Source organism: Armigeres subalbatus, chromosome 1 (assembly GCF_024139115.2).
Source record: "Armigeres subalbatus isolate Guangzhou_Male chromosome 1, GZ_Asu_2, whole genome shotgun sequence".
Taxonomy (NCBI): domain Eukaryota; kingdom Metazoa; phylum Arthropoda; class Insecta; order Diptera; family Culicidae; genus Armigeres; species Armigeres subalbatus.
Window position 1 is genome coordinate 18,756,846 of NC_085139.1, and position 12,679 is coordinate 18,769,524.

The 12,679-nt window shown below is 40.7% G+C and overlaps 1 protein-coding gene across 1 annotated transcript; it reads right to left on the bottom strand.

Moving 5' to 3' along the window:
- Positions 1-834: 834 nt before the first annotated feature.
- LOC134222469 (aminopeptidase N-like) lies at positions 835-4,421 on the bottom strand. Its single transcript, XM_062701623.1, has 7 exons — positions 3,917-4,421; positions 3,704-3,859; positions 3,147-3,645; positions 2,936-3,089; positions 2,447-2,528; positions 1,231-2,385; positions 835-1,174 (listed from the first exon to the last, which is right to left on the bottom strand). The coding sequence occupies exons 1-7, from the start codon at positions 4,375-4,377 to the stop codon at positions 952-954; spliced, it is 2,730 nt and encodes a 909-aa protein (XP_062557607.1). The 5' UTR covers positions 4,378-4,421; the 3' UTR covers positions 835-951.
- Between the last annotated feature and the right edge of the window lie 8,258 nt (positions 4,422-12,679).

Consider the following 12,679-nt stretch of genomic DNA (forward strand, 5'->3'; position numbering starts at 1 on the left):
ACAACTTTCGGCCTCATCTCACTCATCACTTCTTACTTCTCAATTTTCGCAGTGAGACGTCAAATGACACATTCGGCCGAATGACCTGTTCAGCAAAATATCCTTTTCGTCCAAATGACCTTTTCGGCCAAATGACATATTCGGCCAGGTGACTTTAACGGCCAAATGGTCTGTTCGGCCAAACAACTTTCGGCATTGGTTGCTTTCAGCCAAATCGGCCAAACGGCCCTTCCCGCTTGTGGATCATGTTGTTCAGCGGACAACAATGGGTTATGAGAAGCTGACCAGAAGCAAATGGGTCTATGAAAATTGATATCCAATCCGGAAGATTGCCCCAACCCCGAATCAAAATCGCAACCCCTGACTTGGAAATGCTATGTCTTTGCCGATAAGTACATTTGTAGTATCAGCTATATTCATCATATATAAATAAAAGACTGAAAAGCAAAAAGCCTTGTTTTATATTTTTGACTTGTCTAGAGAAGCAAATGAAACATATATCTTTTCTTGTGGAAATGTAAAATGGAAATGTAAAAATTATTTCCAATATAAGAAGTTGAGACTGACGATAATCAGTTTTGTGACTTGTTTCGTTTTATTGATGGCATGAACACATTTTTTAGCCGTAATTTATCTCACTTACATACTTACATTCAATACCTCTTCGCTTGAAAGCAAAATGATTATGACCTCTATTATCGGCAGAGGTGTTTCGTAATTATTAAACTATGGAAGCCCCAGTCTGCCCTAGCCAGATCTTATCACTTTCTTCGGTTTCATTGTCTTATTCGGTCCCACCTACGTACGGCAATAAAACAGACCGATACACAAATCTGGAGGAAACAATCACGTTTATTTATTGGGCATATCATTCAACGGGGACGACACGCCGAGTGGATGACTCTTGACCGACGTCGCCAACCGCTCCGCGCGCCCCCTTCTAACACACAATCACATGTCTGTATGAGGTGCGCTTTTTAGCATGTCAGAAACTTTGGCTGCGTTTCGTTGGACCCAGCGTTGGTTCGCGCGCAGCTGGGCTTGGATCGTGTCGGCCAGCTGAGTGGGCGCAGTTCGTTTGATGATGCTGATCAATCGATCGGCGGACTCCGACTGGACGGTGTACACGGCCATGTCTTCCAGCAGGGCGAGCAGATGGCGATCGGAGATGTTGCTGGAATGGTTAGAATGGTAATAATTTTGTGAAAAGGCAGATGCATTGTAACTCACAGATCCTCGGAGATGGTTGCGCTGCTGTCAAGTAAGTCGATAATGGCATTAAGTCCCGACAGGGAGTTTCTGTAGATGGATTTGAGGATTTGCACATTTTCGGATGCTTTGAAATTGTTTGATCTGATCGAATTAATTAAAGCATTGATGGAATCCTGATTTTCAATGCACGAGATAGTGTTGATTAATTTTGAACGCGCAATCGGATCGCGAGTGTCCTTCAAGCTATTCAGAATCGTTGTAAATTCATCGTTGTCTGATTTGCGCAATCGAATGCAAATGAGCTTTTGTTCGGCTGTTGATCCAATGACGAACGATCCAGCGCTACGCGATGAGCGTAGTTTTTGATCTGCCACGGCTTGACATGATTCATCACTGGTGCAAGCCCATTCCAGAGCAATCAGGCGAATGCTCTCATCATCGGCTGATTCGCCCTTGATGGACTCGAAGCCGTATGTGTCAAGCAATGTTTTAGATAGCTTTGAGCTATAGCTTTCCAAATTTTCCAACGCTTCACTGTCGTGGCGGAGCATGCGCTTCAAGTAGTTTAGGTTATTGGAAGCGATATCCCATGGAATATAGTCGGTTTCCGCTCTCAAGTAATCGAACACACGGAACGCGATGGAGTAGTCGAGTTTTCCGGCATGGGCGAGATTCATTGCATCGTCAACCAGCTGAGATCGGGTTAAACGATGGAACACTTCGGGAGTATCGTACAGAGTGGTGATGATGTTCTCCCAGTTTTCTTCGTCATAGTTCACTCGATAGTATCCTCGGGCGAGAGGATTTACAGTCAAATAGTCCCCTTCGGCCAGGTTGATGCGTTGGCTGTAGTCTGGAGAATTCGGCGGCAACCAGAAGGCAGCACTCGAGTTGTACTGGCCGTTGCTGCTAGGGGTGAAGAATGAAATCGGAATCCACCAGGACTCCTGTCCGGGGGTTTCTGGAATAGTTGTGTAGTATCGTTCCTGGTTGAACAGGAATTCATCGGTATCTCCGACACGGGTGACTGTGACTACGGGAGCGCCAGCCTGATTGGACCAGGTTCGGAAGATTTCATGTACGGTCAAATCTTGTGGAAGCTGAGAATCTTCCTTTACTGCTTGTTCTAAGCTATCGAACAGGTTCTCTTCGTTTACTACTCCGCTTTCTTTGCTGTGTTGATAAAATTACTACATGAGTTTGATGTCTGAATTATGTTCCAAACGATACTTACTTTTGCTGGATGTAATATTGGAGACCTTTCTGGAAAGTAGGCTCTGTGACGGCGTAGTTCAACATACGAAGGACGCTTGCAGCTAAAATACATTTAGAATAATAATAAGCGAAATATGTTAAGAAAATTATTTTGAGCTTTTTAGTGGAATGTCTCAACAGTAAGGTCGAAATACGTATCTGTCAAGGTACAATTAAGTGGTGGAATTAAATGGGATTGTACAAGCTCGTCTTATGACAAGTGAAGCGAAATATATTCGATCGTCATATTGTGATCATATTGTTGTTTCGCTTTCAAGTTTTTTTTCTGTACGTTGACGAAGTGCGGAGGAGTTATTTCTGCTTCGATTAGGAGGAATTTCAATGCCTGATGCATATTCGATTGCGTTTTCACTTGAGTCTTGACACGCCAGTGTGATGTGGAGGAACTAGAGCTTGAGCTTTTTGAGGCTAACGGAATTGAAAAAAAATCCCCATCTTACAGTTTTACCTTTGGCATATGCAATATTATCAAAAAGCCGACTGATCGCTGATGTTGTTTCCACGTAGTACGTCATTGGGCGAACCGTTTCGAGGGCATCGCTGTTCAAAGCACCTTGCCATACAGATGCAAAACGGTCACGCATGCCCAACTCCGGGTGACTCTGAAATTCGCAACCAATGGATTCAATGGTTCAACCAATTCTAAGCAATAGACTTACGAATTCCGACACGTAGTACTGGTACAGCCGAGCGAAGCCCTCGTTTAGCCACAAGTACGACCACCACTCCGGTGCCAATAAGTTTCCGAAGAACTGATGTATGAACTCGTGACCTACGATTCCGACCACCGAAAGCTGTTGGCTTTCACCATCAGTCTCCGGGTCAAACAGGATGGTAGATTCGCGGTACGTCACTAAGCCCCAGTTCTCCATGGCGCCCGCAGCAAAGTCGGTGTTGTCGATGGCAGCGTTATCGATCTTCGACATGGCATAGGTTTGACCGAAGTAAGTTTCCATCTCCCGCAGGAATCGTACTGAAGCGTCGACGGAGTACGTCAGCAGATTGCTGGCCGTTGGACGTGCAAAGGTCGAAACGGCAATCTGGTGTGGTTGATATACAACTTGACGTTCGCTGATAAAATCAGAAACCAGGAAGGCCACCAGATAGGTTTGCATTCGTGGAGTCGTTTGGAATGTTGTCAGCTTCTTTCCCCCTGCACTATTGGGAGGAGATGAATTACCATCAATCGTCACAAGGTTTACAAAAATCTACTCACAGAATTTGTACTCCGAGAGCTGGGGCGTTGGCACGAGCAGTATATCCCAGACCACAAGCAATCCGTACGCTGTAGGTTGTCTTAATTCCAGGTTCATCGTAACAAGGGAAGGCCGATCTCGCATCAGTTGACTCGAACTGTGTCAATCCGAGATACCTATTATGGAATCACATTTAAAAAATGCAGCCAGATTGTACAAAGAAGAAATCCTACTTGGTAACACCCTCTGCGTTCACATAGCTTGATCGATAGAATCCAGCAGCATCGGTGCGATCGAGACTGTTGGTAAAATCTATTTCCAAAACGTACGAGCTTCCAACTGTCAGAGTATCCACGGTGTCGATGATCAAGAAATCTTTGTCCTCATCAAAGTCGTAACCTTTCAGAGCAACCGACAACTGATTGCTGTTACGCAACACCAGGCTCACAATCACACTACGCGTACTGTGAAGTACAATCTGCTTAGTACTTTCCAACACTCGGATACTGATTTTCACGGTTCCACTATAGGCCAGGTCATCCAGATGCACGTTCGTGTCCAGATAGAGGTCATAGTGCGTCGGAATGGTTGCGTTTGGAAGGCGGTATGTATCGAATTCGCGAGTACTTCGATCTACCGGTGTTGCCGAGGTGGCAGCGATTAGAAGTGCCAGCGGCACTGCTAGCTTAAACATTTTATGACCACTTCAACCGAACTGGTCCTGACACAATGATGGAGGCAAACAGATGTAACTCTATATATGAGAAGTGTCTTATCTAGTTAGTAAGCATTCGAAAGTAGTTATCATTTTTATTAGCTGTCTGTGGATGCCATGCGATAAGTTGTAAAAGATGAAGCGGCAGTTTGCATTGTTCAATAACTGTATCTCTCTGTCGAAGATATCGATGTCCCAAATAAGTATTTGAATTTCATTTGACGTTCAATAAAGGATTACATTCAATGTTATTTGCGTATTTGAAGTGCAGCGATGTATTACCAAAGTCTGAGTGTACAAGAGATAATGCTTGATTAGATACATCGCAAGTAACCATTTCCATGCCTGTTGGATTTATTCAATTCTTATAGCGGATTTATGACAGCAATCGCCATGGCTAGTTGCTCAGTTTTATTGGCGCTCTTATTACTATCAATTAACCTCTCATAAATCTGCTGAAAAAGCTTCAAACGTCAAATGCCTGTTAACTTTATGAGCTGCTCTACGGTTGTGATGAAGAGCGCTTTAAGTCATATTGTCAAAGCTCGATAAAAACCACAATTTTTTGTAATAATGTGGTCAAATGAATAACCTCAATAAGAATATTTGCATTGCAAAGAGTTTATAAGGGTGTAAAATGAGCAACATTTTTCTGATCGGAATTCACGATGGCCATATTGACGGATTCCACGATGGTTGATTCGATTGAAACTTGTCACATATTTCCGGTATTGGAGATAGACTATTTTAAACTAATTTAAAAAAAATTCGACCCTCGAGTAATTTGTGAACAGGTCGAATGTGTTTTCGAGCAAAATAATTTAAAAAAAATGCATCTCAGAAATCGTTCATTGTACGAAAAACCCAAATTAATCCACCTAGCGTTGGTGGTGCCTTTCTCGCGTATTAAAAAAATAAGAAAAACACATAAGATAGGTTGAAATAGCACTTTAGGGGGATAGATTTTACTTTTTCCATCAATTCATATGCCAGGGGCCCTTCTTAGCCGTGCGGTAAGGCGCGCGGCTACAAAGCAAGACCATGCTGAGGGTGACTGGGTTCAGTTCCAGGTGCCGGTCTAGGCAATTTTCGGATTGGAAATTGTCTCGACTTCCCTGGGCATAAAAGTATCATCGTGCTAGTATCATGATATAAGAATGCAAAAATGGTAACCTGGCTTAAAAACCTCGCAGTTAGTAACTGTGGAAGTGCTTAATGAACACTAAGCTGCGAGGCAGCTCTGTCCCAGTGTGGGGATGTAATGCCAATAAGAAGAAGAAGAAATGGATGAATCGTTGCCTGATCATTATTCCAACAGCTACTTTGTACTACTCTTGAAGTGCAAACTCATAGTTTTCTGAAAAGTCACATACTACTACAACTTCTCCGTTATTTAAATTGGATTTCGTTTCCATCAAAAATGTTTACTGTTCAGTTTTAATATAATTATGAGCTATCAACTTTCCCAATTTTTCGCAAAAGTACAATACGAATTCATCAACTTGTTGCATTGATGTTTCAAGATTGCAACGATCTGTAAAAAAAAAAAAAAATCCATTACTCGAATGTTATTTCAGTTAAACTACATTCCTCCAATTGTTTCAAAAATTGTTTTTCGAAATTCAAGCGGGTTGGACAACGTTTACATTCGAGGAGGTAACAATATTTCGGCAGCCACATCAAATTTTGCGAATTGCACCGTCAGCTTCAACGGTCAAATTTTCCATAGCTCGGAAATGAGGACCCACACAGAAACTCAACACGGCGCATTTCACAATACCTCGATTCACTGGAATCTACTCAAACAACATGACATAGCGGAAATCAGCAATGCAGCAATTAGTAACCGCAAGAAATTGGATCACATATACCTTAGTCAATTTCGTTCGTTTTTTTCGTCATGACATAGCGGAAGCAGCATCATTATTTATTTATTTATTCCATGGCTACACGTCGCCAACCACGCAGTCTACGGAGGGTCCGCAAGTCATCTTCCACCTGATCGATCCACCTTGCCCGCTGTGCACCTCGCCTTCTTGTGCCCGTCGGATCGTTGTCGAGAACCATTTTCACCGGGTTACTGTCCGACATTCTGGCTACGTGCCCGGCCCATCGCAGTCGTCCGATTTTCGCGGTGTGAACGATAGATGGTTCTCCCAACAGCTGATGCAATTCGTGCACAGAAAGAAATAATGAAAAGTAATCGACGCGTAAATAATAAAGACGTGGAAAATTACACTATTCTAGGCGTACGTGAATCTTTTCCAACAAGTTCGCCCTAAATGTATGCAATTTACATAGCATTGTGACACTCATCCGTATAAAAAGTGTCATAATGCAATACAAATTGCATACATTCAGGTGATAATATCGTTTAAATTTATGCTCTTTTTGGCATTCCCTTTATGTGCATTACTTTCGTGTAAATTTCAACAACTTTTTCTATCTGTGTGGTTCATTCGCCTCCTCCACGTACCGTCCGCCATCTGCACCCCACCATAGATGGTACGCAGCACTTTCCTTTCGAAAACTCCAAGCGCGCGTTGGTCCTCCACGAGCATCGTCCAGGTCTCGTGTGTGTAGAGGACTACCGGTCTAATTAGCGTTTTGTAGATTGTCAGTTTGGTACGGCGGCGAACTCTATTCGATCGGAGCGTCTTGCGGAGTCCAAAGTACGTACGATTTCCAGCCACTATGCGTCTCCGAATTTCTCTGCTGGTATCATTTTCGGCAGTCACCAGTGAGCCCAAGTACACAAATTCTTCTACCACCTCGATTTCGTCACCACCGATGCAAACTCGCCGTGGGTGGCTCACATTGTCTTCTCTTGAACCTCTTCCTATCATGTACTTCGTCTTCGACGTGTTGATGACTAGTCCGATCCGCTTAGCTTCCCTCTTCAGTCTGATGTAGGCTTCCTCCATCTACTCAAAGTTACGTGCCATAATATCTATGTCGTCGGCGAAACCAAATAGCTGGACGGACTTATTGAAAATTGTACCACTCGTGTTAATCCCTGCTCTTCGTATTACACCTTCCAAAGCGATGTTGAATAGCAAACACGATCAGACCGCATCGTGCTTTCGTGCTTTGCGGTTCTTTCTCTTTTTGCGGAAGGAAGTTTTTAATACTACCCGAAGCTATTTTAATTTCAACGGTGCTTCTTAGCGCTATTTGTACCCACTGATCCCGTTACGATCTTTGCAAGGACCCGTGCCTTCGTTTTACGTTGGACCCGTTTGCGGAAGTAAAATTCCGACAAGCGGTGGTAATCCTGCAGGGACACCGTTCTGGGAAAAACCTCTTAGAAGGTCACGTCTCCACGCTCAGCCATGAGCATTAATAAAAACAAGAGGAAGGGGGAGTCTCTGAATTCTCCACTTCCTTCAAAGAAACAAGGTTTCAAGACCGTCCTGCCAAAGCGCGGAAAAAATAGAAGGGAGCTGGAGAATTCAGATATTCCTTCTAACTCTAATATCGGAAATAATTCTTCTCCAATCGAACTGAGCAATCAGTTCGATTTGATTAATGATGAAATTGAGCAAACCGAATATACCTCTAGCCCAGGTGATTCGATTCATGCGAAAAAGCAAAGGATTCCGCCAATTGTGGTATCTGTTGCCCTGGCTTCCGGAATGAAATCTCGCGTAACCTTCAGGGGATCAAGGTTTCATTTCAGATTGCTAGGAAGGGTGACTGCCGCGTTTTGCCGGGATCCTTTGACTATCGCAAACGTCTTCTTCAGTATTTAACTGAGAAGCGCCATAAATTCTTCACATACGACGACAAAACTGAGCGATTGTTCAAAGTCGTTTTGAAAGGTCTCCCCAGTGATGATAAATCTCTGGATGAGATAAAAACTGAAATTTCTCAATTACTTGGGTTTTCACCAGTCTTAGTAATTAAGATGAAAAAGAAATCTCGCTCTGGTACTTCCCAGAGGGAGAACTTAATTCAGTTCATTATAACAAAAGTGAACTAAATAATATGAAAAGTTTGGAAAAAGGCCTGTATTATGTCCCATGTCCGTGTTACATGGGAACATTTCCGCAGGCCTGGGGAAATTTCAAAACCCCACCCAGTGTCGTAAGTGCCAAAAGTGGGGTCATGGAACCAAACATTGTCACATGGATGCTAAATGCATGATTTGTGGTGGAACCACTCACGCCAAGGACGCATGTCCTGTGAGAGAAGATTCCAATAAATTTAAATGTGCAAATTGTGGGGGAAATCATAAATCCAATTTCTGGGAATGCCCTTCACGCAAAAAAGTTTTGAATTCCCGTGCAAAATTGATGACGGGAAATTCCAATCGGATCCCAGATTCGACGGGTAGAAATTTTTCAAACGCTCAAATTTCGAAACCAGTTACCGGTCGAGCAATTCATACCCACCACAATTCACAAACAAATTTTGCCGCTCGTCAACGGGTAGCAAGCACGTCAGTAAATTCCAATTCGAATGTACCTACGTATGCAAACATCGCTGCTGGTAGACGAAATTTCTCTTCTCAAAATGAGGTTTATACCCATGTCCCAACGGAAAATAATGGTCATGTTGCCGATTCATGTAGCATGACTGCTTCCGATTTTGATTTTTTAACTGAACAATTGCATCACATGATTGATGCAATGTTCAAAGCAAATACCATTCCTGAAGCTGTTCAGGTTGGTATAAAGTACACACAGAAAATTGTTATCGGACTCCGTTTTAATGGATCTAAATAATTGTGTGAAAGTTCTAAATTGGAATGCCCGCTCTCTAAAGGGTAAGGAAGATGAATTATTCAACTTCCTTTCAGTTCATAATGTGCATATTTCCATTATAACTGAAACGTATTTAAAACCAGGACTCTCCATTAAAAGAGATCCAAATTATTTTATCTACAGAAATGATCGTCTTGACAGCGCCTGTGGTGGGGTCGCCATTGTCATTAATAGACGTATCAAACATAAATTATTTTCTTCGTTTGAAACCAAAGTTTTTGAAACCTTGGGAGTTTCTGTTGAAACAAATTTTGGGCAATTTTCCTTCATTGCAGCCTATTTGCCTTTTCAATGCAATGGGCAGCAAAAGAATTTGTTGAAAGCTGATCTTCAAATTCTGACTCGCAACAAATCAAAATTCTTCGTAATTGGTGACTTCAATGCCAAACACCGTTCATGGAATAATGCTCAAAGCAATTCCAACGGCAAAATTTTATTTGAAGATTGTTCTGCGGGATATTATACTATTCAATATCCCAATGGCCCTACTTGTTTTTCTTCCAGTCGAAATCCTTCTACAATTTAGTTTTAACGGATTCAAGTCAGTTGTGTAACCAATTGGTAACTCATGCTGACTTTGACTCTGATCACCTTCCTGTGACATTTGAAATCTCACAAGAAGCCTTTTATAATCCAATCAGCTCTACTTTTAATTATCATAGAGCTGATTGGGATTTATATAAAATATATCGATAGGAATTTTGATGTTAATATTCCTTTGGATACCAAAAGTGATATTGACAATGCGCTCGTATCTTTGACAAATTTAATTGTCGAAGCCAGAGGCATTGCAATTCCTAAATGTGAAATTAAATTTAACTCCATTATTATTGATGACGATCTTCAGCTACTGATCCGTCTTAAAAATGTGAGGCGAAGGCAATACCAAAGAGCTCGCGATCCAGCGTTGAAAGTTATTTGGCGAGATTTGCAAAATGAAATTAAAAAACGTTTCGCTATTCTGAGAAATACCAACTTTGAGAACAATGTCTCGAAGTTGGTTCCCAGTTCGAAACCCTTTTGGAAATTAACGAAAATTCTTAAAAAACATCAAAAGCCAATTCCAGCGCTTAAAGAGGGAAATAAAATTTGATTAACAAATGGCGAAAAGGCTCAAAAACTTGCTCAGCAGTTCGAGAGTGCCCATAATTTTAGTCTAGGTCTCACTAGTCCAATTGAGGATCAGGTTACACGAAGCTTCGAAGACATTCTCAATCAAGATAATGTTTTTGACCCTTCGTTGGGAACTAATTTGGATGAAGTGAGATCTATTACTAGAAAATTTAAAAATATGAAAGCCCCAAGTGATGATGGTATTTTCTACATACCTATCAAAAAATTTCCTGAGAGCTCTTTATCCTTTTGGTTAATTTATTTAACAATTTTTTTTTTAATTGGCATACTTCCCAGATAAATGGAAAAACGCCAAAGTTGTTCCAATTTTGAAGCCGGACAAAATCCAGCTGAGGCTTCTAGTTATCCTTAATCAGTTTGCTTTCTTCAATAAGCAAACTGTTTGAAAAGATTATTTTAAATAGAATGATGGTTCATATTAATGACAATTCTATTTTTGCTGATGAGCAATTTGGTTTTCGCCATGGGCATTCAACCACTCATCAGTTATTAAGAGTTACGAACTTAATTCGGCTCAACAAATCCGAAGGATATTCGACTGGAGTTGCTCTTCTTGATATAGAGAAAGCATTTGACAGTGTTTGGCATGAAGGTTTGATTGTAAAATTGATGAATTTTAATTTTCCTCTGTACATTATTAAACTGATCCAAAATTATTTATCAGATCGCTCACTGCAGGTAAACTATCAGAATTCTAAATCTGATAAATTACCTGTAAGGGCTGGTGTCCCCCAAGGCAGCATACTGGGGCCCATTTTGTATAACATTTTTACTTCTGACTTACCTGATTTACCACCAGGGTGTCAAAAATCTTTGTTTGCAGATGACACGGGTTTCTCAGCCAAAGGGCGTAGCCTTCGTGTCATTTGTAGTAGATTGCAAAAAAGTTTGGATATTTTCTCCACTTACTTGCAAAAATGGAAAATTTCCCCGAATGCTTCCAAAACTCAGCTTATAATTTTCCCACATAAGCCGAGAGCTTCTTATTTGAAACCTTCTAGCAGACATATTGTCACTATGAATGGGGTTCCAATTAATTGGTCTAGCGAAGCTAAATATTTAGGACTTCTGCTAGATCAAAAATTAACTTTTAAAAATCACATTGAAGGCCTTCAAGCCAAATGTAACAAATATATTAAGTGTCTATATCCACTTATAAACAGAAAATCAAAACTTTGTCTTAAGAACAAACTTTTGATTTACAAACAAATTTTTAGACCTGCCATGTTGTATGCTGTGCCAATATGGACTAGTTGCTGCAATACCAGAAAGAAGGCACTTCAGAGGATTCAAAATAAAATTCTGAAAATGATTCTGAAGTTGCCTCCGTGGTATAGTACCAATGAACTTCATAGAATTTCTAATATTGAGACTTTGCAACAAATGTCCAACAAAATAATTTCCAATTTTAGACAAAAATCGTTGCAATCTTCTATTGCAACGATTAGCTCCTTGTACCCTTAGTATAAATTAGGTTAAGTTTAGTTTAAGTAGAAAACATTGTAATTCCTACATGGTTCAATTCAACCAGAGGAAAAATTCTAACTGCCAGAGGCAATTGAAATGTATTAACTAAAGTTTAACTAAAAATATAACATAGCAAATAAGGATGATAGTGTTAAGAAAACACGGAACACCTAGTCTAAGAGATGAATGCATGTATTAGATAATTAACAAATAAAATTAGTTAAAAAAAAAAAGCTGCAGCCAAAATTCAATTTACGGGACCACCGCTATCAACGAATGGATCGTATGGACCTCATGGGCCATACATTAATTTTCAGAGAGGTGAAGTATTGAACTCCTACCCTACTGGTGAACGGCCAACATATTTAAACCGAACAAGTGCAACTGAAAGACGCCGATCCTGCCAGTGTTTTTGCCGGAACTGACGCACTCCATAGAGGAAGCAGATAGGACTAATTTTATATGTGATTGTATTATTATTAATGACGATGGCGAAAATCACACTAATAATGTAATAAATAAAAACAGTGCTACAAATAGCAATATTCAGGAGATATTGGTATATTGTCAAAATTTCAATAGGATGAGAAGCGCTGCTAAAATGACTGAAATCCAAAATAATGTTTTAAGTACATCTTTCAAAGTGATTTTAGCGACTGAAACAAGTTGGGACGATAGTGTTAAAAATGAAGAAGTTTTTGGTAATAGTTACAACGTTTACAGAGATGACCGAGACTACGAACGGTCTGGAAAAGAATCACGAGGAGATGTTTTGGTTGCAGTATCCACAATTTTCAATTCAGAAATAATTAAAACGGATAAATTCAATGATTTTGAACAAGTGTGGGCCAAGGTACAAATTTCAGGTGAAACTCATGTTTTTGCTTCAGTTTATATTCCTCCAAATAATGCTC